At 40.9% G+C, this 24,894-nt stretch overlaps 1 protein-coding gene and 1 long non-coding RNA gene across 7 annotated transcripts in view; one reads left to right on the top strand and one right to left on the bottom strand.

Annotated features, from left to right (window-relative positions):
* LOC103028333 (arf-GAP with Rho-GAP domain, ANK repeat and PH domain-containing protein 1) overlaps positions 1 to 24,894 on the top strand; it is a 122,995-nt gene that overhangs the window by 61,730 nt on the left and 36,371 nt on the right. For all 6 annotated transcript variants that reach the window (XM_007247652.4, XM_007247651.4, XM_007247650.4 and 3 more), the window contains one exon: positions 24,649 to 24,823. In XM_007247652.4, the coding sequence (XP_007247714.3) occupies positions 24,649 to 24,823 (175 nt within the window). The remainder of the gene's footprint in view (positions 1 to 24,648; positions 24,824 to 24,894) is intronic.
* Positions 7,600 to 8,759, bottom strand: LOC125782542 (uncharacterized). The gene is made up of 2 exons (XR_007425244.1): positions 8,556 to 8,759; positions 7,600 to 8,242 (listed from the first exon to the last, which is right to left on the bottom strand). It is a non-coding gene; the product is annotated as an uncharacterized LOC125782542 (long non-coding RNA).

Below are 24,894 nucleotides of genomic sequence, written 5' to 3'. Positions count from 1 at the left end.
AATCTTCTTTGTGAAACAGCATTTAAATGTTCAAAAAAACCCAACAGTCCCTTTTTTTTTGTTTGTTTCAGTCCGTGTCTCTTCTTCTTTTTTTTTTTATGATTTGAGTTTGCTATTGTCAGAAAAAAGTGTGTCTCTTCACTACCCGGGTAGACTACGTTTTTTTAGAGAGTGTGTGTGTGTGACTCTGCTCCTCTTATCTGTTTCCCTCCTCGAGGCGCCGTTGGGGCTCGGGTGGCGGGAAAACGCTCGCATAGGATTCTGGGGATCGTAGTTTCAGGGTTGGCTCGCCATCTTGGATTTGACAAGTTCACTCGTTTCTCCCGTCTATTAAAACAACCTATATAATACAGGACTTTGTTAAGTAAGTCTGTATAGAGCGAATATTCATCTTAACGTGTCTCTAACCGAGTAAAGAGCAAAAATACACACTTATAATCACATATATACACATATAAACAAAACGCTGGCTTAGCCTACAAATTAATAACGTTACTGAACTCAGTCATTTCACAGCACTTTCTCACATATTTCTCACTCCGGTTGTTTTAATAACCTTCTAACTTCACTATCAACACTTTTAACAGCTTAGAACATGAAAACACTAAGTTATATTAGCAAACTCTTTCCTAATCAGCAATATATGAACTCACCGGAGTCTCCCTCAATCAAACAGCGCAAAAGTTTATCCAACTCGGTTGATAACTAAAAAATCTCCAACGAGGGTACTTGTGTATCACTGTAGTACAGTTTAAACAGCGTCTTTACTCAATATTTCCTCACACAAAATGGACATTTATCTCTAGCTCCGTGCAGCACACACACGCTGGGAGAGAGCAAGGTAGAGAGAGAGGGGTGGGGGGGGAGGGGTGGAGAGAGGGAAAAGTGGGAGAGAGGGAAAAGTGGGAGGGGTCTACACACAGGCTCCTCAGAATGGCTTTACCCAAAGAGTGCTTATTTTACCAGGGTTACATCCTCCCCGCCTAGAATCTACATGCGTCCCTGCATGTTACTTTAACTTTCATTACCAGCTATAAGCTGAGCAAGTTCAAGGTTTTCTGGGTTCAAAGCTTGAGTAAAAGCCTTATCAAGTCCACTGAATAAAGACTGCATCACTAAGACTAGTGGATTTCCCAGTGACTGATAAGTTAACCTCTCTGGGACTGACCTCTGTCTAGTAGACCTTCTTAACTCTGCTTCTACCACAGACTTTGGCTGAACAGTAATTGGTTCAGTTTCAGTAAGTGTAACTGATGGACACTCAGGCTGCACTATAGATGCATCATTGTCAATGTCAATGTCATGTTTTACATCTAAAGAATCAGGCTTGACTCTTTCTAAAGAACTTTCAGATACAACAGGTACAGGTGGTTCTTTACACACATTGTCTTGACTGGTTTCTTGGACTGAATGTACTTGTGACTCTGTATCAGGAAGAGTCTTTTCAAGGATTTCACTTGTGCTTGGGACTTCTCTTGAGACATTGCAAGTTTCCAAAGTCTTTGGACAGAAAACTTCAACATCTGGGCTTAGACTTTGAACTTGTCTTTCTCCAGTTACTGGATAGATCCTTGTTTCAACTACAATGCCATCTTTGGGAAAGAATTCTTGAACAGAATAGTCTTCTTCATCAGTATCACCTTCAGGCGTTTCATCCTCCATTAAAGTTTCTGAAACATCAACATCTAAATGAGTAGCGGGTGGCTCAACCTCAACTACTTCAGCGCTTTTATTGGTATCTGGCATTTGAGCGAGGAATCCACAAGGCAGTAACAAGTCTCTGTGCAGAGTTCTTTCTGGTCCTCCAGACGTTTTTGGAGCGACAACATACACAGGGGAATCACCAATCTGTTTCACAACCTTGTAGACTTCTTGACTCCATCGGTCACTTAATTTGTGCTTTCCTCTTAGACCTACGTTTCGGACGAGAACGCTGTCTCCAGGTTCAAGGACAGATTCACGAACTCTTTTGTCATAGTGTGCTCGGTTCCTGGAAGCATTTTTCTCGCTATGCTCAACTGCAAGTTTGTAGCTTTCCCTTAGGCTTTCTCTCAAGTTCTTGACATACTCTGAATGAATTGTAGCAGTCTGTTCTCTGGGAAGTCCAAAAGCAAGATCAATTGGTAGGTTAGGGTCTCTACCAAACATGAGCTGATATGGGGAAAATCCAGTCGTGTCGTTTTTTGTACAATTATAAGCATGAACTAACGGTTGCACAAAAATCACGCCACCTCCCTTTATCCACTTCCTGGAGGGTTCCTAGCATACTAAGGAGAGTCCTGTTCATCCTTTCAACTGGATTTCCTCTCGGATGGTAGGGAGTGGTACGAGTCTTTTTAATTCCAAGTAGTTGACACAGCTCTTTTATCAAAGCAGACTCAAAATCGCGACCTTGATCACTATGTAGCCGTTCAGGGAATCCATAGTGAATGAAAAAACTGTTCCATAGAGTCTTGGCCACGGTCTTCGCTTTTTGGTCCGAAGTGGGAACAGCGACTGCATACTTCGTGAAATGGTCAGAGATAACAAGAATGTCTTTCGTCCCTCTACGATCTGGCTCTAATGAGAGGTAATCAATACAGACTAACTCCATAGGTCTGCTAGTTCTAATGTTGACAAGCGGAGCGCTTCTTTCCGCAGCAGCTTTTCGACGAATACAGCGTTCACAGGTTCTGACTTTCTTTTCCACCTCAACTTGCATGTGTGGCCAGTAGAACCTGGTACGGACAAGATCAAGTGTTCTGTCAATTCCCATGTGTCCCATGGAATCATGGAGATTGTCAAGAGCTATTTGGCGATACGTTTTTGGAAGAACGAGCTGAAAAGACGGCTCACCTCTAACCATTCGCCTTCGATAGAGCACATTATTGTCTAGGACAAGCTGATCTCTCACTCTTAGCAACAACTGCACTTCTCTGTCTTCTCGCTGTTTGGCTCTGTAAGACACTCTTTTCCCAGAAGTTATTAGAGAAATAACGCGATTGATGGCTGGATCATTTCGTTGCTCTGAAATCCAGTCTTGTTGAGACATTGAGGGTAATGTACTAGACCCAGGGATCAGTTCAGTGCATGTATACTCTGTCGGAATGGCATCGACATTCATAGCAAGGCATTCAATGATGGCTGGGGTGTTATCCACACAGTTGGACTTGTACAGATGTATCTGACAGACAGCTTTAACAGCTTCTTGTGGGAAGACTGGTTGATCGTCTTCTATGAGGCGAGAAAGGAACTGCTTAACTCTGTCATCCTCAGCTTGTAAACTTGAGTCAGATTCTAGCTGAGCATGAGGGCGACGAGAAAGTCCATCAGCATCTTGATTTCTTTTTCCAGCTCTATATCTTATGCTGAAATTAAAGGTTGACAATGCAGCTAACCATCTGTGTCCGGCAGCATCCAATTTAGCCGATGTTAGAACATACGTCAAGGGGTTATTGTCGGTCATGATGGTGAACTCTGCTCCATAGAGATAATCAAAGAATTTGTCAGTGACTGCCCATTTTACAGCCAAAAATTCTAATTTGTGGGTAGGATACCTTTTCTCTGAATAGGACAACCCTCTGCTAGCATAGGCTATGACTCTAAGTTGCCCATCTTGTTGCTGATAAAGTGCTGCGCCTAACCCTTGAATGCTGGCGTCTGTATGTAAAACATAGGGTAGATGTGGATTTGCAAAACCTAGGATGGGAGCAGTTGTCAATTTCTCAATGAGCGTGTTAAATGCTTCGTCACACTTTTCATTCCACTTTTCTTGGAGTGGTCCTCCAGAATCTTGGTCGACAAGTTGGTGGGGTTTCCCCCTTGAGCGTCGTTTTTGGGGAATATAGCCAACAGTCAGATCATTTAATGGGCGTGCAATCTTTGAGTAGTCCTTGACAAAACGCCTGTAGTACCCTGTGAAGCCAAGAAAAGATTTGAGCTCACGGATATTTCTAGGTTTAGGCCAAGTTGTCAGGGCGGATATCTTCTCAGGGTCCGTCTCAACCCCATCTTCTGAGACAATATGACCGAGGTAACGAACAGACCTTCTGAAGAAGTGACATTTTTCTGGGGAAAGTTTAAGTCCGAAATCTTTCAGCTTTGTTAGTACACGCATCAGACGACTTTCGTGTTCTTCCAAGGTGTCAGAGAAAACGATTAAATCGTCCAGAAAGACCAACACTTCCTTCAAATTCATAGTTCCCATGCACTTTTCCATGACACGTTGGAAGGTACTTGGAGCGTTAGTCACCCCTTGAGGAAGCCGATTAAATTCCCAGAACCCCATCGGAGTAACAAAGGCCGTCTTATGTTTGTCTTCCTCCTCCACTTCCACTTGATAGTATCCTGACTTTAAATCCATGACTGAAAACCATCTGGAACCATGTAATGCTGAGAAAGTTTCCTCAATATTGGGCAATGCATAAGCATCTTTTATAGTCTGGCTGTTTAACTTCCTGTAGTCGACGCAAAGTCTGATAGCGCCGCTTTTCTTTTTGACGACAACCACAGGTGACGCAAAAGAGCTTTCTGATTCTCGGATTATGTTTGCATCTTGTAGTTCTTTTAAGTGAAGTCGCACAGCGTCATAATCTGATGGATGGATAGGCCTAGCTCTTTGCTTAAATGGTGTGGGGTCAGATAGCCGAATACGATGTGTGACTGCAGTAGTATGACCATAATCTAGGTCACCATTGGCAAACACTTCAGGAATGGAGTTTAGATTTGCAGTTATTCTGTCTTTCCACTCAGCACTCAATTGAGATTCTTCCAAGTCGAACGAAATCATGCTCTGACCACCAACAGGAGCTAATAAGCTACAGGAGGCTGAAGGATGCTCATGAGACTTGGTCTCTGAAACTCTTTGGGACTGGGGAAGAGAAACAGCTTTCGGTACAAACAGCTCAGCTATAACGCGCTTTGCAGGAATGGATATGGTATGGTCAGTTTCATTCTTGATCAGAACAGGAACTTTAAAAGAATTTGTGGAGGGACTGGTCATGATATAACTACAAGAAACAAGACCACCGGGCAAACTCGGCAGAACTGGTGGCTCAACCAGTAACGGAGATCCTGGTGTGTGTAGCACATTTCTCACATAGCCTGACAAGGCAACTTTCTGTCCTGCAGAGATGACAACATTGCTCTTGCTCTGTAATTTCACTTTACCGACTCTGCCGCCTTCTTGATTTGCTTGGTGTCTACGACATAGGTTCTTGAAAAGAGCAGAATAAGCATGGGTCCCTTTACACCCATTGGATGCAAGGTCAGAACAGAGAGAGGAACTATAAAGCATGTCCAAGGTGTTTGTGCCGATAAGCACAGGAATAGCAATGTTGGACCTACAGTCTGGAATGACTAAAGCCAGTGTGCTTACTTCAGCTGGCTGTCCAGTAATGCTGCTGTCAAAATGAATGCTAACAGCAGTATAGCCAAGATAGGGAACAACATGGCCTCCAGCACCCTCAACTTCGAGGAGGTCCTTTAAAGGAAATATCGGATGTGAGGATAAGAACTGCTCATGAAAAGACTTTGACAGTGTGGTTACCTGAGAACCAGAATCAAGAATGGCGTGACACTTGTTGCCTTCAATAATGACAGTGGCCATGCATTTAGGGCCTACTAGTCCATCAATAAGATTGCTGCAAGGTTGACTCTCAAGACAGCTCTCACACATAACTCTCTGTTTTCTTACGGCTTGGCTGGGACAAGTATTAAGAAAACGGGTCTCAGTCTGTCCCTCTACTGGGACCCTGGCCTGTTTAACGACTGGCCATGTCTAAGCTTCCACTCATCTTGTTTTGCTCGTAGCTCTTTGTACTTTTGGTCAACCAGCGACTTATTCATGGCTTCAACACACTGCCGTGCAATATGACCATCTTGTCCACATCTGAAACAAAACCAGGCTTTTGGCTGAGATGGAGGCATAGCCTGATGGACAGGGGGAACAGCTCTGGGTCTGGGAGGTGCTTGGTAAGACAAAGAGTTAGCTTGAACACCAGAGGAACTTTCTTGGCTTGTGTGTTTTAGGGAATCTCTGTTTTCTTTCTTTGATTTTTGTTCTCTGAGCTGTAGCTTTACATCAGCAAGCTCTTTCCTTAGCTGTTCTGTCTCACACATGTATTTTTGTAGTGTTTCAGCATGAGGATCTAACCGTGGGGACATTTCCAGTGCAGAGTGAAAATTCAAGGACGGCTTTTGCTTTGAATTGCTGAAATGACGTTGCATTCTTTCGAGTTTTGAAGATCTCCTGTCTTCTTCAGTTTGGAGCAAGAGAAGAAACTGTGCAAAATCTGGAGGATTACTGATCTTTGCTTCCAACTGTAAGCTAAGTATGAGGGTGTGATCCCAGCAACCACGGATGAATTGTTTTAGTAAGTGGCGTTTTGCATTAGACTGTTCTACACCTCCTCTTTTGATTGCAGAACCAAGAAGAACTTGTAGTCTTTGGAGATAATCAGAGGGTTTTTCTCCAGAATTTTGGTGGGTATTCAAGAATTTTGCAAAAATTTCTTCTCCATCTTCAATGAAACCATAAGCAGATTCAAGCAGGGTGACATACTCTTCTGGATGAGCAGATGGACCAAGCTGCTTTACTACTGTTGCTGCTGGTGGGAGAAGACTCTCTAAAATCTTCCTCCTCTGAGCATCGACAGGAAGACGGTCTTGGAACATAAGCTCCACATGAAGGCACCATGTTTCAAAGTCTACCTCTCCAGGTGGCTTTGGTGTCTTCCCTGAGAAGGTTCGTAGCCATTTAGACCCATAACTCTGTGCTGGCAGTGATTCATTTCTCATAACATGTTCTACTACTACCCTTTGTATGTCGGGAGGATTCAACATGTCAGTACTCAAGGGTTCAGGGGTAACCTGGCATGGTTTTTGTGCTTTTTGGGAAGAATTTAGGGGAGTAGGGCTAGCACTAACAAGTGCTTTGTGAGGCGATAAGGTTGTACTTGCACTAGTGTCAGAGGAACTGTCAGACTCACTATCCCTACACTCATTTTCTGCAACATGTCTAGCCTGAACTGCAGGTTGGAGCTCTGGTAAGTTGCTTATGCTATCAAGAAACCACTGGACATTTGCTGCGCTAGGAATCTCAACAGGGAAATCAGGTTCAAGTCCCAAAATGGGAGCTTCAGAACTAAACTCAACAATGACTATTGGTTCACCTGTGTGCTTTGTCTGGAGCTGGACAACTTTGGTTATAGTACCATATTTATCTAGTACAGCTACTATTTCATCCTGTGTTTCGCTACCTGAGAGACCAGAAACATATAGTGACCTGCTAACATTTACACCATGCAACTCAATATCCATAATGGACATATGACCCAATTATTTAAATAAAAGGGAAAAATTTGTAAATGTGTAAAATATTAAAGTAGTCTGGTTGCAAATCGTCTAAAACCCTCCTGGCTGAGCTCGCCACAATAAGCGATGTAGCACTCGTTATGTGCAACGCAGCAGCCACATTAGCTAGTTCACAAAATATCAGAAATTTTATACAACAGTATTACAATAGAAAAATATATAGGCAGTAAATCCGGGGTTGGACCAGTATCAGAAGACTCTTTAGATTCGCTCGGAGGGCTTTGATTAAAATACAACAGACCGGGATATTTATACAGAGTTCAAGATGCAGGTTATTTATTAAAAGAACAAAAATAAATAAAATGTACCTTTAGTGACTATGAAGAGAATATGGGTGTGGATGAAATTAAATGGGGAAAGGAAAAAATAATAAAAAGGGGATGTGGCTTAATTCAATGGGGCTTAATACTGTAAATTCACCGAATGAGTTAATAAACAAAACAAAAATCCAAAACCTCAAAATAAAGAAATACAGTGCATCTATGCAGTATCAAGTAAATCAGAACACAATCTGCTCAACAACCCTTACAGAACTCATTTACTAATCACAATCTTCTTTGTGAAACAGCATTTAAATGTTCAAAAAAAACCCAACAGTCCCTTTTTTTTTGTTTGTTTCAGTCCGTGTCTCTTCTTCTTTTTTTTTTATGATTTGAGTTTGCTATTGTCAGAAAAAAGTGTGTCTCTTCACTACCCGGGTAGACTACGTTTTTTTAGAGAGTGTGTGTGTGTGACTCTGCTCCTCTTATCTGTTTCCCTCCTCGAGGCGCCGTTGGGGCTCGGGTGGCGGGAAAACGCTCGCATAGGATTCTGGGGATCGTAGTTTCAGGGTTGGCTCGCCATCTTGGATTTGACAAGTTCACTCGTTTCTCCCGTCTATTAAAACAACCTATATAATACAGGACTTTGTTAAGTAAGTCTGTATAGAGCGAATATTCATCTTAACGTGTCTCTAACCGAGTAAAGAGCAAAAATACACACTTATAATCACATATATACACATATAAACAAAACGCTGGCTTAGCCTACAAATTAATAACGTTACTGAACTCAGTCATTTCACAGCACTTTCTCACATATTTCTCACTCCGGTTGTTTTAATAACCTTCTAACTTCACTATCAACACTTTTAACAGCTTAGAACATGAAAACACTAAGTTATATTAGCAAACTCTTTCCTAATCAGCAATATATGAACTCACCGGAGTCTCCCTCAATCAAACAGCGCAAAAGTTTATCCAACTCGGTTGATAACTAAAAAATCTCCAACGAGGGTACTTGTGTATCACTGTAGTACAGTTTAAACAGCGTCTTTACTCAATATTTCCTCACACAAAATGGACATTTATCTCTAGCTCCGTGCAGCACACACACGCTGGGAGAGAGCAAGGTAGAGAGAGAGGGGGGGGAGGGGGAGGGGTGGAAAGAGGGAAAAGTGGGAGAGAGGGAAAAGTGGGAGGGGTCTACACACAGGGTCCTCAGAATGGCTTTACCCAAAGAGTGCTTATTTTACCAGGGTTACAGACACATTTGTGTATGGCTTAAAGCAGCAGAATGTGAGATTTGGGGCCCTAGTTTATTTGATCTATAGGCGAGCCATTATTCGTGCACCATGCAGTTGATTTAGGCATGTCAGTGTGTCTTTGCTCTCGTAACGACAGGAAAAGTACATTTGCGCAGCTCAAAATACAAAAAATCATGTATTAATTATCTTAATTAATCATGGTTGTGTGAAATAAACCAATCAGCGTGTCACTTGCCATTTTCTTTAAGAGCCAGGTGCGCTCTGACTTTGGTGAATTGCTATTTTAATGGAGCAGGGCTTCTTTGCTTATGTGTAAGCAGCTCTTTTACGGAGCAGCAATGTTATTTTATTGTGTATTCTGTTTATTTTTTATGTAAAAATTGGTTTTGTGCTTGTGCCTGCATGTCCATGTTTATGTAACAAGCCAGGTTGTATACACATTGGGCGAGTGCAATGTGCCTGTGTTTCCAAGATTGCAATAAATGTCTGACTAACTCAATACAACCTAGACAGATGTCAACAGTGGTGCACCTGGGGTTTCCATTGCCAAGATATCAATACACCAGGAATTTACCTGAACACACCTCACTTCCCGATCACCATGCCCATCAGCGTAGATATTAGGGGTGTCACGATTCTCTAAATCCTCAATTCGATTATATTTCCGATTTGAGGGTCACGATTCGATTCAATTCTCGATTTTCTTTTTTATTATATATTTACATTTTATTATTTTATGCCTCATAAAATTTAAATAATATATTATTTATTATTATTATTATTATTATTATTATTATTATTATTATTTATTAATATATATATGGTAATGCCATCTAGTGACTTTTTTGGTAGCAACAGTGTGCACTATTAAAACTGCAACGTGCAAAATAAAATAAAAAAAAATAAAAAAATAGGAACAATTAAAGCCTTAACAAACTGAACTCTATCCTACTATAACAGTTAAACATGAAAAATAAGACTCGGTCCCTGAGAATTACAAGTTTTTTTCTTTAAGAAAGATATATTATTAACTTTATCTGAGAGAAAGTTGTTTTTTTTAATTCAATGGAAAGCAACAGGTGTAGTCAATCATAAGTTTAAGATTTTTAATCCACCTCACTGTGATCTATAGTCAGTGTTCTCAAGTCACACTGACACACGCATTTCAGCGAGTTCACACGCTCTCACCTGCGCGCACCCACCCCTCCGTCAGATACAGATACAAAACCTGCGCGCACCCCAACCCCCCCTCCCCCCCTCCCCCGTTGCACAGATAAAAAAACAGTGATCACACTCCTGCCGACACTCAAAACTTGAGAGCCCTTTCTTTAATTCTATAAGTCCGTTTTCAGTTTCTCCTCCGTGGCTGAAAGGCAGCTGTTCTCTGCCTCTCACACAGCAGAACTGAGGGCGGGCTCTCTCTATTTACATGAATAGGATGCGCTGTGTTGGTGCTGCCCCATTTGCGTAGCGCGCTGCGCCATTTGCGTAGCGCGCGCGGGAGGGATCGTCGATTCTCGTTTTGACTTCGATACTCGAGACCATGACCTCATTTCGATCGATTTCGATAAAATATCGAGATCGTGACACCCCTAGTAGATATGTTATTAGAAGCACTGTTGGTACTTAAATGGCGCAGACAGAAGGCATGAAAATAGACTGTTGGCGAGTGTAAGATAGCAATGGGCTCCTCTGGCTGTAGAAGAATGTAATTCACTTTAATATCACTGCAGTAAATTGCATTTATTAAGTAATTTTCCCGTCAGACTTGACCCTACCCTGTGTGTTGTGTGTGAGTTTGTTTTGAGCTTTTTTGACCTTTTCATTTTGGAAATGCCTTCAATTCTAAAGGTGTGTAGAATTTCTCTGTAAAAACACCTGGCTTTAGGCATGGTGCCTATTCAAAGGTTTATGTTTCTCTGCTCCTGAGAGTCCAATTCTATTGGCTAATACTTCTCTACAAAGACTAGACATACAAGTCACTTGAATTCCACATTTGCTGCACTTTTTGGTATTTTTATTGAAATTTACCCCAGTTTCAGAGGGGAATCTATCAGCCAGTATGAAACAAAATGTCCTAAGATGAACAATCCGAAGGTCAGCTTATCTTGTCTGGCCCTGACAAAAACATATTTATAGACTGACATAGCACAGTAATAATGGACTGGTTAGACATAAATATCAAAGGAACATCTACATGGAATGTACATCTGAATGCAAGCTGTTTTAACTTAGATCTGAAAACTTTAGATTATCAGCTGATCAAGCTGATGTTGTTGGAAGCTAAAGTAGAATGAGAACAGTCCTGTAGGTGGTCAGGGTCAAAGGTCTAGGACCTTCTCAAGCTTGCTTGACCTCTCTCAGACTTGTAAATAGAGGGAATTTTTTAGCAGATCTGCTTTGGAATGTCTACTGCAAAACAGCAGTTTAGGAGTAGGTTAGTTAAATAATAAGCAATATATTATAAATACATTAGAAATAAATACTGAAGTCATACTTAAGACTATTCAGGAACACATAAGGAATCATTTAGTAAGTTAAAAGTGTTACACAAACCAAAATACTCTGTGAAGCCTTTAGGTTTTCTTTTATCTGGGGTGCTGGTAACTTGCGGTTTCTGAGGCTGGTAACTCTGATGAACTAATCTTGTGCAACACAGAAAACTCTTGCTCTTTTTTCCTGGGACGGTACTGATGAGAGGCCCAAGAAGAATACTTTCAAAATTCTTGAAATGTTTCGGATTGCCCGACTTTAATTATTATTATTTTTTTTTTTACTTTGCTTTACTTAGTTGGGTAGTTCTTATCATAATATGGATTATAACATTACTCAAATAGAGCTGTTCACTGTATACCTGTAACTCTATCTCTTCACAGCTTTACAACTGATGCTCTCAAACACACTCTCTAAAAAACTCTCTAAACTCTTTGCTATAATGATCGTCACTGATTGGTTGGATGTTATTTTAGCTGTATTGGTCACGCTAGCTGAGCTGATCTGACTGTGTGCTGTGGGACTTTCTCCTCAGTCCGTCGTTGGTGTTTGCAGGCTTTGTTTTCCCCAGCGACTCCTCCCCCCTCCAGCCTCCCACTTTTCCCAGAATCTCTCTCTTTCTTTCTCCGCGGGTCAGCACTGTCTGACCACTGTACTGACTCTGTCCTTCCCCAGAGACGGGATTTCCCTCTTTCAGCACTGAAGACCAGATTTCTCTGCATTTACAGACTACAGACAGATTTTACACAAACCTACAGGGATGAAAAAGTGAGAGACAGAAAAGCAAAACAAAAATCAGGAGAGAGAGATGGAAAGGACAGAAGAGTGAAAGATAAAGAAAGGAGAGAGTCAGAGAGAAGAAAAGAGGCAGAAAAAAAGAGAGTGGGGGAAAAGAGGGAAAGTTAAATATTACAAAGAAAAAAGAAAAGGGAAATAAATTAGAGCAAAAGGGAAAGAGAGTGTAGTGAAAGAAAAATTGAGAAAAAGAGTGAGTGAGAAAAGAGAAAAAGAGAGAGGAAAAGTGAGAGTGTGAGGAAAAAAGAGAGAAAGAGAAAAGAGTGAGTGAGAGAAAGGAAAGAGGAAATAGGAGAGTAAAAGAAAAAGATCAATAAAAGAAAAAGAAGAGGGACAAAAGTCAGAGGGCTGGAAAGACAGATAGATAAGAAAAAAGGAAGGACAAGAGAGGGAAAGGAAAAGAACATGAGAGAAAAGAAAGAGCTGGGAAAAGAGAAATATAAATGAAAGGAAGAGGACAAAAAATGGAGGGTGAAGAGTGAGTAAGAGAGAAGAAAAGAGATAAATGACAGAAAAAAGATGTGTAAGAGAGAGAAGGGTAAAGACTGAGTCGGAGAAATGAAAGAGAAAAAGGGAGAACAAGTGTTGGAGAGAAAAGTAACAAAAAAGAGAGTACGGTGAGAAGAAGAGAAAGAAAAGGATTAAAGAAAGAGAGGGGAGAGAAAAAAAACAGAGGGGAAAAAGGGAGAAGAGGGAGAGAGAGAATGGAGTTTCTTTGCTTCCATGCTGCTCTGTTGATCTTGAGTGCACACTCTCTTTTCCCAGGTGGGCGGAGCTTGGCTTGTAATCCGTCCCAGTTCAGCCCAGCCCCCTTCCACATGCACATACACACACACACACAAACACACACTCAGCCTAGAGTCTGATTTTTTCAGGCGCACTGTACACACATGCAGCACAGAACAGAACACACACTCTCACACACACACACAGAGGACAGAACACACACAGAAGACAGAACACACTTAGGCTGAGACCCTCATGGATGTAGTGGAGTAACAGTGCAGCACGACTTGGGTAAGACCAGCAGTGTTTGTGCAGCTCTGTACTTACTTTGTGTGTGTGTGTGTGTGTGTGTGTGTGTGTGTGTGTGTGTGTGTGTGTGAGTGTGAGACAAACTACTCAACTGACATTTGAAATGCTTCTCGGTTCCTCTGTGCAGTTTTTACACCCTGCCTTAAACTTGTGTGTGTGTGTGTGTGTGTGTGTGTGTACTTGTTTATGTGGCCCACTGAACTTTGACTTTGAATCACAACCAATAATTACCCAGTCAATCCCATCTGTGTTCACTGTAAATGGAGAGAGAGAGAATGAGAGAGAGAGAGAGGGAGAGCGAGAATGAGAGAGAGAGCGAGAATGAGAGAGAGAGAGAGAGAGAGAGAGAGAATAAGAGAGAGAGAGAGTTTTTGGTGTAAAGAAGAGACACCTATGGGGATAGTAAAATAAGTAAAGAAGAAAAAAGGTATAGAGAAAAACGTACATAAATAAAGGAGAGAGAGAGAGAGAGAAAGTGCTACCAGTCAAAAGTTCAGACATCACTTTTCATTTAATGTTTTCTTTTTTTTTTATTATGTTTTACATTGTAATTGTAATATTAAAGCTATAAAGCATGTACATGCTGAATTATTCTGAGAAGGGGTCTCCAAACTTTTGACTGGTCCTGTAAGTAAAGGAGAGAGAGGTATGTAAAAGGTGTACAAGTAAAGGGGCGTAAGAGAGGTATAGGGATACTGTATAGGTAGATAGAGATAGTATATACATAAAGGGGAGAGTGAGAGACCTATGGAGATATACAGTATACAAGTACAGTATATAAAGTGTTATATACGTGAAGTAAAATAGGGACTTATTGAGATATTATAGAACTATATAAGGGACAGAGCTATAATGATAGTTGACAGAAATAAAGGAGCGAGAGATATAGAGAGCTATGGAGAAACTTCATGAGTCAGAGAGAGGAGAGAGACCAATGGAGATATAAGTTATTTAAATACACTATACTTATATATGGTAGCATATAAGTAAAGAAAGAGGGCCTTATTGATTTATAACTAAAGAGAAAGGGAGAGCTCTAGGGATAGTTGACAGAAGTAATGGAGAGAGAGAAGGAGAGAGAGCTGTAGAGAAAGTTAATGAGTCAAAGAGGGAGAGAGAGAGAGTGGGGGATGGAATGGACGAGTGTCTCTCATTCTTTCATTCTTTGTTTGGAGGCTCAGTCTTACCTTTCTGAATGGACAGCATTGTCTCTCTATCTCCCTCCCTCGCAGTGTGTGTGTGTGTGTGTGTGTGTGTGACAACAATTTATTTTTTTTACTGTGATCCCGTTTACACAAACACCACTTTTGTTTTCTTGCCAGTAGAATGAACACACACACGTACAGTGTGAAAGTGTGTTTGTAGTTACAGTAGATGGTGTGTGTGTGTGTGTGTGTGTGATCATACTGAAGCATGTGGAATCTCTCCGCCTGATTGTTTTTCTTCTCTCCATTCAGCCCTTCATTTCCAATGTGTGTGTGTGTGTGTGTGTGTGTGTGTGTATATATGAGTGTGTGTGTTTGTGTTACCCCCCTCCTCCCCCCATTAAACATCATCCTAATCAGTGTAAACGATGCTTCTCTTTCATCCTGCTCCCTTCTTCCGTTCTGCTGGAGGAGAAGGAGAGGAGTGTGTGATGGCGAGTGTGTTTTTGGAGGACACGCCCTCAGAAGAAGTTGTCTAAGAGCCCAGGAACTCTACTGACTGTGTGTGTGTGTGTTACACAGCATATTACATTTCCTGGCCCTCTCCTGATATCAGCTGCAGATGTGAGCAGTCTGAGCTGGGCTGATTCCTCTGATTATGAGGCTGCTATGGTTGCCAGATCTTTACTGTAAATCCATGACTGTATTGGACTGAAGAGTGTGACTGTTTTTACAGTATAGTAAAAAAAGAATTCACTGTGGTTTCCAGACCTTTACCGACTGTAAAGTGTAACTTTAGACAAAATGATCCACCTTATTCTGCATGTTAATGACAAGGGGGTGGCCACGGTTTCACCCACAGTTACAATAAATGTACAGAATGAGTGATATAGAATACTCAGTTAGTTATAGGGTGTCACATTTCTTAAAGAATAAAAAGAATTTTTCTTGAATAGCAGTGTTATAAGTGTTAATAACAGCACAGGAATATCAGTGTTTTCAGAAGTTCCAATATAACTTATATCCACCACCTTTCACAGAAGATGAGCTGGTAAATTATCTTGTTAGCTAGCTGAATTTGCTAGTTTCCCAATGAATACATATTTAGAGATTTCCATCATCCCAGTGTTTTATTATATACTCAAGAAACTGAAAGACAGAATTGGTTCTGTTTTACATGATAGCTAACCAGACTATCTGTGTATATTGTATAAATAACTCTAAGGATTGGTACACAGTGTTATATAGTGGTTGCCAGATCTGTACTGTAAATTCGTGCTTATTGGAATAATAGCTGTATTGTGCTGCTTTGATCTTGTAGTTACTGTAGAGCTACTGTTCATATTTGAGCATATGAAAGTGTGTGTGTGTGTGTGGGGGGGGTAAGCCTTTACAAGGGAATTTTGTGTTTTACAGTGGTGTAGTTCCTCTTTAGGTGTGTTTGAGTGTGAGTGTGTGCATGCGATTTGCAGCATCAGTTCATGTCTGCACTTGTTTGCATTTTCCATGGCATGTTCAAAGTCATAACAAGACACTTACTACACACACACACACACACACACACACACTCTCAATCCGTAATCCTTGGATACTCTACACAACTTTGGAAGCAGATTATAAACAGATTGGATATAGTAAACTACCCCACTGTTTTTATAAAATCCGAACCAATATAGAGCTACACTACACCTCTGGACATGATACACTACACCACCAGATTCCTGACCACACACACCACCAAATATGTGAATGATGTTACCTTGGAGATACAGATACAGCCAGCATGGAGGTGCACCAGCTTGGGTAAATTTCTGGGTCTGATAAGGTGGTGGGTGGTTGGGTAAAGTGGTGGGTGGTTTGGTATAGTGCTGGGCTGGGTAAAGTGGTGTGTGAAAAACCATTGAGTGAAATGGTGAATGTTTGAGTAAAATGGTGAATGTTTGAGTAAAGTGATGAATGTTTGGGTAAAGTGGTGAATGTTTGGGTAAAGTGTTGGATGTTTGAGTAAAGGGATGAATGTTTGGGTAAAGGGATGAATGTTTGGGTAAAGTGGTGAATGTTTGGGTAAAGTGGTGAATGTTTGAGTAAAGTGGTGAATGTTTGAGTAAAGTGGTGAATGTTTGGGTAAAGTGCTGGTTGTTTGAGTAAAGTGCTGGTTGTTTGAGTAAAGTGGTGAATGTTTGGGTAAAGTGGTGAATGTTTGGGTAAAGTGGTGAATGTTTGGGTAAAATGGTGAAATTTTGAGTAAAGTGGTGAATGTTTGGGTAAAGTGGTGAATGTTTGAGTAAAGTGTTGAATGTTTGGGTAAAGTGGTGAATGTTTGGGTAAAGTGCTGGTTGTTTGAGTAAAGTGTTGAATGTTTGGGTAAAGTGGTGAATGTTTGAATAAAGGGATGAATGTTTGAGTAAAGTGGTGAATGTTTGAGTAAAGTGGTGAATGTTTGGGTAAAGTGGTGAATGTTTGGGTAAAGTGGTGAATGTTTGAGTAAAGTGGTGAATGTTTGAGTAAAGTGGTGAATGTTTGGGTAAAGTGGTGAATGTTTGGGTAAAGTGCTGGTTGTTTGAGTAAAGTGCTGGTTGTTTGAGTAAAGTGGTGAATGTTTGGGTAAAGTGGTGAATGTTTGGGTAAAGTGGTGAATGTTTGGGTAAAGTGGTGAATGTTTGAGTAAAGTGTTGAATGTTTGGGTAAAGTGGTGAATGTTTGAGTAAAGTGTTGAATGTTTGGGTAAAGTGCTGGTTGTTTGAGTAAAGTGTTGAATGTTTGGGTAAAGTGGTGAATGTTTGAATAAAGGGATGAATGTTTGAGTAAAGTGGTGAATGTTTGGGTAAAGTGGTGAATGTTTGAGTAAAGTGGTGAATGTTTGAGTAAAGTGGTGAATGTTTGGGTAAAGTGTTGGTTGTTTGGGTAAAGTGCTGGTTGTTTGAGTAAAGTGGTGAATGTTTGGGTAGAGTTTTGGGTTGGGTATAGTTGCAGGTCTGGTAAAGTGGCGGGTTTAAGTCTGTTCAAACGGTTCTGACATCTGCGGGTAATGTGACAGTGATTTTACTGTTATATGAGTGTTATATTACTGGGCACAATCTATTAGAACAGCTGATAACAGTATAGAACCTGTGTTGGCAGGTTTATGATCAGTTTATGATTTGTTTATGGCAGTATTGTGCTGCAGAGTCATACGTCTCTATTTAACTGGCCTGAGAAACAGAGAATCAGAGGGAGAGGGGTATTGTCATCTGGACGTAAGGCCTTCTGAAACCAGATTTGAATGTTTTAATTCTTTTTTGGGTAAATTTACACCTGCATTTAAATGTGGATTATATATTAATCCACATAGAATCCAGCTGCACTTAACAAGTAGGTGTAAACACAACCTCTTCCATTTCATCATTTAAAGTAGCAGCCTATTTTGTTTTTATTTTAAATTTCCTCCTTGAACCTCTTTTTTTTGTGTGCGTGTTATATCTTGTATCTTGAGCTGATATTGAGCAGTGTGTTTGAAGGACTTGTCTGCTCTCCCAGACGTCTGATAATACGTCTGTCTAGGGTGCACGCCTCTGGCACATAAATTGCAAAAGCACATGTACAATTTATCTGTAGTAAAGTACAGATACACCTGTACAATGCACCTGTAGTAAAGTATTGCCACTAGAACAGGACTGTCTGAAGCAGATAGGCATGAACCTCTTGGCACCACGCCTAATACCAGGCTGTTGGGATGAGGAGGGATAATCATCCGACATCTTGGCATCACTAATGCTACTAATACACTAAATGTAGTCAAGTCATCACAACCACGCTCCAGTAGAAAATCTTCTCTCAAGAAAGTCTTCCCTCAAGAGTAGAGACTGTTACTCCAACAAAAGCAGCAAAAACTATTTTATGCTTGATTTAAGAAGAAACAAGAAATATGCAGGTGTCCCAAAATTTGAGACCATATTTTAAAGCATTATAAATACTCAGACTCCTAATACCTCGTCAAGACACACACACACACACATATATACAGTCTAGCTTGGGAGTTGGCCTGAATTGTGGCTTCATGGGGAATTTAAAGGATACACACACACTGACTCACTGTAAGCTACACGCACATTCTCAATTTCACACTCTAAGCTGTGTAAATCAGTGCATATGGAATGTGTGTGTGTGTGTGTGTGTGTATCCATCATGGGCTCTCCTAGTGTGCTCCCTTTCTTTGACATAAGGCATGTAGGTAAGCTGCCAAAGTCTACAATATATTTCCTAATGTTTGAGTGTGTTTGTGTGTGAGATGTAGATAGAGGTGTGTGTGTGTGTGTGCTGTAAGTGGGTTTAGTGGTGATGTGGTTTTCAGCTCTCAGCAGTAATCTCAAATGCTCCATCTTTACTGTCAGTCAGATCTTATAATTTGGCTAACATGTAATGAAAGCTTATGCACTCCAGTTAGCATCATGTAAGCTGCCTCTGCTTTCATGTCTGTAGTAAATTCTGTACCACAATAAACAGTAATCAATAATCAGGATGTTGATTTGATTTGATGTTTCTTTTAAAGCAGGTACACCCATTTCTGGATCTTTCTCACTTTGTGGAAAAGATGGAAAACAGCATAAAGACTGTAAAATGTTTTTTTTTTGGTAGCAGTTTTGTATGCAGGTCATGATCTAAGTACAGAAACAATCAAAACAATATTACTATGGTGCATTTTGCATATACTTTCTGTTTAGCAGCCTGATGCCCTGTGGGAAGAAGCTGGTTCTAAACTGACTCGTTCTGGTGTTTGGTATGCTTTGGTTCCTCCGTCAGAATGAGCCCTGACTTGCTTAATAATTGCTTTGTTATTGGTTGCAGTTTTATTGATCGGCTGACTATGTAGACAGGTGGTTGCTAATTTGTTGATAGATCATTGCTATGGTGTTGCTTAATGATTGCTTTGATGTTGAAAGATGTTTGCTGTGGTGTTGCTTGATGATTGCTTTGATATTGCTAGGTGGTTTCAAATTGGGTGCTGTGGTATTAATATTCTAAATAGAGGAACAGGTGGTTGCTATGATGTTGCAGTTGTATTGATTGGCTGACTATGGAGACAGGCAGTTGCTATTTTGTTGATAGGTGGTTGCTACGGTGTTGCTTGATGATTGCTTTGATATTGCTAGGTGGTTCCAAATTGGGTGCTGTGGTATTAATGTTCTAACTAGAGGAACAGGTGGTTGCTTAGGTGGTTGCAAAGTAAGTACTGTGGTGTTAATATTCTAAAAGTAGAGGAGCAGCTGGTTGCTATGATGTGTTGGTTGGCAGACTATCGAGACAGGTGTTTGCTAAATACGCCAGCAAATATCATTTTAAAATATTTAAGAGAATTGTTTAAAAAATGCAATTATCAGCTGTTACCGATACAATTGCGATGTCATTGTGCATTCCGAGCTCCTTGCTGAAGTGAACACCAAGGAACTCGAACCTACTGACCAAAATAGTGGCATTATTATTTTTCTTCTTTTCTTTTTTTTTTTTTTTTGTTATTCTTACTATTCTATAAGTAAGACATGATAAAACATGTGTGGGTCTGGCTACCCTCTTCTTAACAACTGGGCACCAAATTCCACACCTTGCAGTACCTGCAGTAGCACTCTGTTAACATCTGGACTGAAATAGTGTAGTTATCCAGCAGTGAGTGAGGTCTGTGTGTTTGTCTGAACTCTTGGTAATACTAATAATAACTCTTGTATGTAAGTAGTCAAAAAGTAGATTTTGCTTAGTTGTTTTTTCTCCATCTCCACAGCTGGAGAGAGATTGCTCGGATTTTTGCTGATTAAGCTGCTTGTAATCCGTCATATTTCCCTTTGATGCCCCAGTCACCTTATTCGTCCTAATCCTAATATGAAAACAGCTTCAAAAGGGAGTTTTAGGTCAGTAGTGAAAGATGATGTCCACCTTCCTCTTTATTCAGATGTATAGTATCAGTTAAAAGTTTGGACACCCCTTCTCATTCAGTGTTTTTCCTTTTTTTTATTTTTTATTTATGTTCTACATTGTAGATTCTACATTGTAGATTCTATTCTATTGTACATTGTAGATTCATGTGTAATTACATAGTGAACAGTAAAATAGATTTTCCTCTACAATCCTTTGACCTAAACCCAACTATGCTCCATTTAAGCCAGCAATAGCTCTGTGGTCAGAACCTGGCTATTGATAAAGGACTAGAGGAAAGTGAACAAAGCTGTCTATCAACAGATTAGCTACGGATAAGAAAAGGCAACAGTGAATATTAGAAACATGCGTTTCCTTAAACAAATGCAGAATTGTTCTTCAGCTGAAGTGGTTCCCACTTTCACACAAGTCCCACTTCCCTCTAGGTGGTTGATATATGATTATGGCGTTGATAGCCTGGCTAAAGGGCCAGGTGGTTGCTATGGTGATTTTCTTGCTATTTGGTTACTAAGTGTTTGCTTTGGTGTTGCTTAATTTGGATATACTGTTGCTATATGGTTAAGAAGTTGTTGTTTTGCTGTTAATAGCCTGGCTATGCATGCTCTGGTGTTACTTTAATGGTTGGTATAATATTGCTAAGTGGTTGCTGTGGTGTTGATAGGCAGGCTAGGGGGTAGTTGGTTGCTATTTTATTGCTAATTGGTTACTAAGTGGTTGCTGTAGTGTTTCTTATTGGTTTGTGTACTGTTGCCAAGTGGTTGCTATGATGTTGATAGGCCAGTTGCTGTTTTGTTGCTAAGTAGTTACTGCAGGGTTGCGGCTGCTTTTTCTGTGGCTAGGTGGCTTCTATGGTGTTGCTTAATGATTGCTTTGATGTTTCTATGTGGTTTCAAAGTGGCCCAAACTGGACCTGGGTATCGAACCCACAACCAGGTGATCAATAAACCAGCACTCTCACCACTGCCCCTTTGGCCATGACAACCCCCATATATTTTATTCTCTTCCTAAAAGGCTGTGGTTAGAGCTTTAGGTCAGCTTGATTAAGTGATTTTCTCAAAGGCCCAACCAGGACTTGAGTATCAAACCCACAATCATGTTATCAATAAACCAGTGCTCTCACCACTGCCTCTTTGGCCATGACAACCGTCATATATTTTATTCTCTTCTTAAAAGCCTGTAGTTAGAGCTTTAGTTCAGCTTGACTAAATGTTCTGCTAAACCAGGACCTGGGTATCAAACCCACAACCAGGCGATCAATAAACCAGCACTCTTACCACTGCCCCTTTGGCCATGACAACCTGCATATATTTTATTATCTTCCTGAAAGGCTTTAGGTCAGCTTTATTAAGTTCCTTGCTCAAATGCCCAACCAGGACCTAGGTAATGAACTCACAACCATGTGATCAATAAACCATCTCTCTCACCACTGTCCCTTTTTACCATGACTGCTCCCATATGATTTATTCTCTTCTTAGCAGGCTGTGGTTAAAGCTTTAGGTCGGCTTGATTAAGTGCTTTGTTTAAAATCCCAACCAGGACCTGGGTATCGAACCCACAACTATGTGATCAATAAGCCATCACTCTCACCACTGCCCCTTTTACCATAACTGCTCTAATATGATTTATTCTCTTCTTAGAAAGCTGTGGTTAAAGCTTTAGGTCGGCTTGATTAAGTGCTTTGTTTAAAGGCCCAACCAAGACCTGGGTATCGAACTCACAACCAGGCGATCAGTAAAACAGCACTCAGCACAGAAAGTAGTCTGTGAATTTAAAAACAGGCAGCTTAATGACCCTTCCTCAGCGACTGGCAGAAAGAGTTAAATACACAGCATCAGAAGGTTATTATGTACTGAGAGATTTTGGCACTGTTGAGCTTTTGAGAGCTGACGACTGATGAAGGGCCTGCAGACAGCAGAACTTGGTGCCGGTGCCTCGTCACTGGCACTTTGACACAGCATGGTTCTAGACTCTGAACAAAGTAGACTGATAGCAGCGCCGGAAATGTGAACGTGTGGGGGTGTTTGTGTGTGTTTAGCTGGGCGCAGATGACCAAGCGCTTGTGGGAATGAGAGAAAGGGTCGTCCGCTGTCCTGCTGTGGTCATGGGGGGAGCGCTCAGCTGTAAAAACACACACACATTCACACACACTCACATTCACACAAGACTGTCTCGCTGTGGTCAGTCTTTCTCTTTGCCTGTATGTCTTTTCTTTCATTCACATTTAGTCACGCACACTCCAACCTCCTGTGTTTTTACACACATTCCATTCCAGACTGTCGACTTGTTCTTTTTCTTGTCAGCATGATGAACCAGTGAGAGTAATTGCAAGGTTGTCGGTTCTAATAAAATGGCCAGTGAGTAGAAGCACAAGGTTATAGGTTCTAATAAAATGGTCAAATGATTGGTAGCACAAGGTTGTGGGTTATAATAAATGAGCCAGTAAGTGAAAGTAGAAAGGTGTGGGGTCTAATAAAGTGGGAAGGGAGTGGAAGCACAAGGTTAAAGGTTCTAATAAAGTGGCCAGGGAGTGGAAGCACAAGGTTTAGGGTTCTAATAAAGTGGTAAGAGAGTGGAAGCACAAGGTTTAGGGTTCTAATAAAGTGGTAAGAGAGTGGAAGCACAAGGTCAAGGGTTCTAATAAAGTCGCCAGGGAGTGGAAGCACAAGGTTAAGGGTTTTAATAAAGTGGCCAGGGAGTGGAAGCACAAGGTTAAGGGTTCTAAAAAAGTGGCCAGGAAGTGGAAGCACAAGGTTAAGGGTTCTAATAAAGTGGCCAGGAAGTGGAAGCACAAGGTTTAGGGTACTAATAAAGTGGCAAGAGAGTGGAAGCACAAGGTTAAAGTTTCTAATAAAGTGGCCAGGGAGTGGAAGCACAAGGTTAAGGGTTCTAATAAAGTGGCCAGGGAGTGGAAGCACAGGGATGTGTGTTCTAATAAAGTGGACACGCAAGGTTCTGGGTTCAGCTAATATGCCTAGGGAGTGGAAGTACAGGGTTATGGGTTCTAATAAAATGACTAGGAAGAGAGAAGCACAAAGTTGTGGGTTCTAATTAAGTACGAACTAGTGAGTGGCAGCCCAAAGTTACTGGGAATAAAGTGCCTGGAGAGTGGAAGTACACAATTTCTAATAAAGTTCTAATAAAAAGTGACCAATAGGTGCATGTATGTGGTTGTGAGTTCTAATGAATTGGACCATAGTATTTTTCCCATTTGGAATGTTGTGTAACTCTAACAACACTCACACATGTACATGTGCACTTATATGTATGCATATTATTATCCTGCCAGTTCCCAGAATACAGGACAGCAGCTGTTTTTACCCGTTCTCCTGATTCTAATTTCTCCCCTTTGGACTGTACAATGCAGTCGCTGTTGATAATGGACAGAGTGCTGGAATGGATTTTTCTTGTTGATGGAGCCTTGTGACAGCAGGCAGTCACATTTTCCAACAGAGCAGGCCATTCACTCTCCATAGAACCCATACACTCCTAAAGATCCACTGCATTGATGCCTTTAATGTGTGAATTAGTGCATGTCTAACAGCTCAGTTTTGATGCCTATTGATTTCACTGGATGCAACAATATCAGGGCCTGCTGTAGTCCATGCATAAATACTCCTTTGAGTCATTTGTGTTTGGACATACGAGTGCATCTTAAAAATTTGAATATCATTAGGAAGTTACTTAATTTCAGTAATTCCCTTTAAAATGTGAAACCTATATATTATATAGATGTATTACACACAGAGTGATCTGTTTTAAGCGTTTATTTCTTTTATTGATGATGATTATGGCTTACAGACGATAAAAACCAAAAATCTGTGACTCAGACAATTAGAATATTATATAAGAACAATTGGTACTTTTAGCAGTGTGGGCAGTGTGCCAAGTCCTGCTGGAAAATGAAATCTGCATCTCTATAAAAGTTGTCAGCAGAGGGAAGCATGAAGTGCTGTAAGATTTTCCGGGAAAACAAAACTGCACTGACTTTAGACTTGATAGAACACAGTGGACCAACACCAGCAGATGACATGTTTCTCCAAACCACCACTAATTGTAGAAACTTCACACTAGACCTCAAGCAGTTTGGACTGTGTGTCTCTCTACTCTTCCTCCAGACTCTGCTCCCTTGATTTACTTTGCAAAATGTACAGATGATCAGTGATGGTTTGGAGAGACATGTCATCTGCTGATGTTGGTCTTAGAATATAAGATTTCACATGTGTGCAGCTTCAAGCAGGTGAGCCTTGCCAATAGGAAACAATGCCAATGATTAATTGACTAATCAAAAAAGGTAAGAGCAAAAATCATTAGTTGGAGCTCTACTGCTGACTGTACAAAATGACCACAGTCTTTGCTGGTATTGAAATGCTCTGACCCTGACCTTTTTTTCCTCTCTAGGCGTTGTGTATTAATGTGCAGTCTAATGACGTGTGTGAGACCCTGGCCCTGGTGTTTTGTGGAGCTGATGTGAACTGTGACACAGGCCTCCCAGATTCCCCCTCCCCTATTGCCCTTGCAGTGAACTACGGGCAGGCCTTACAGGTGGAGTTCCTCACGCAGAACCGCAACACAGGTCAGTGCAGCTTATTTGTATATTGATTGTTGGGAATGTAACAGGGTTACATTAATCTGCTAATGTATCAA

The sequence above is a fragment of the Astyanax mexicanus genome, chromosome 18 (assembly GCF_023375975.1).
Source record: "Astyanax mexicanus isolate ESR-SI-001 chromosome 18, AstMex3_surface, whole genome shotgun sequence".
Classification (NCBI taxonomy): domain Eukaryota; kingdom Metazoa; phylum Chordata; class Actinopteri; order Characiformes; family Acestrorhamphidae; genus Astyanax; species Astyanax mexicanus.
This window is presented reverse-complemented; position numbering and strand designations above follow the sequence as displayed.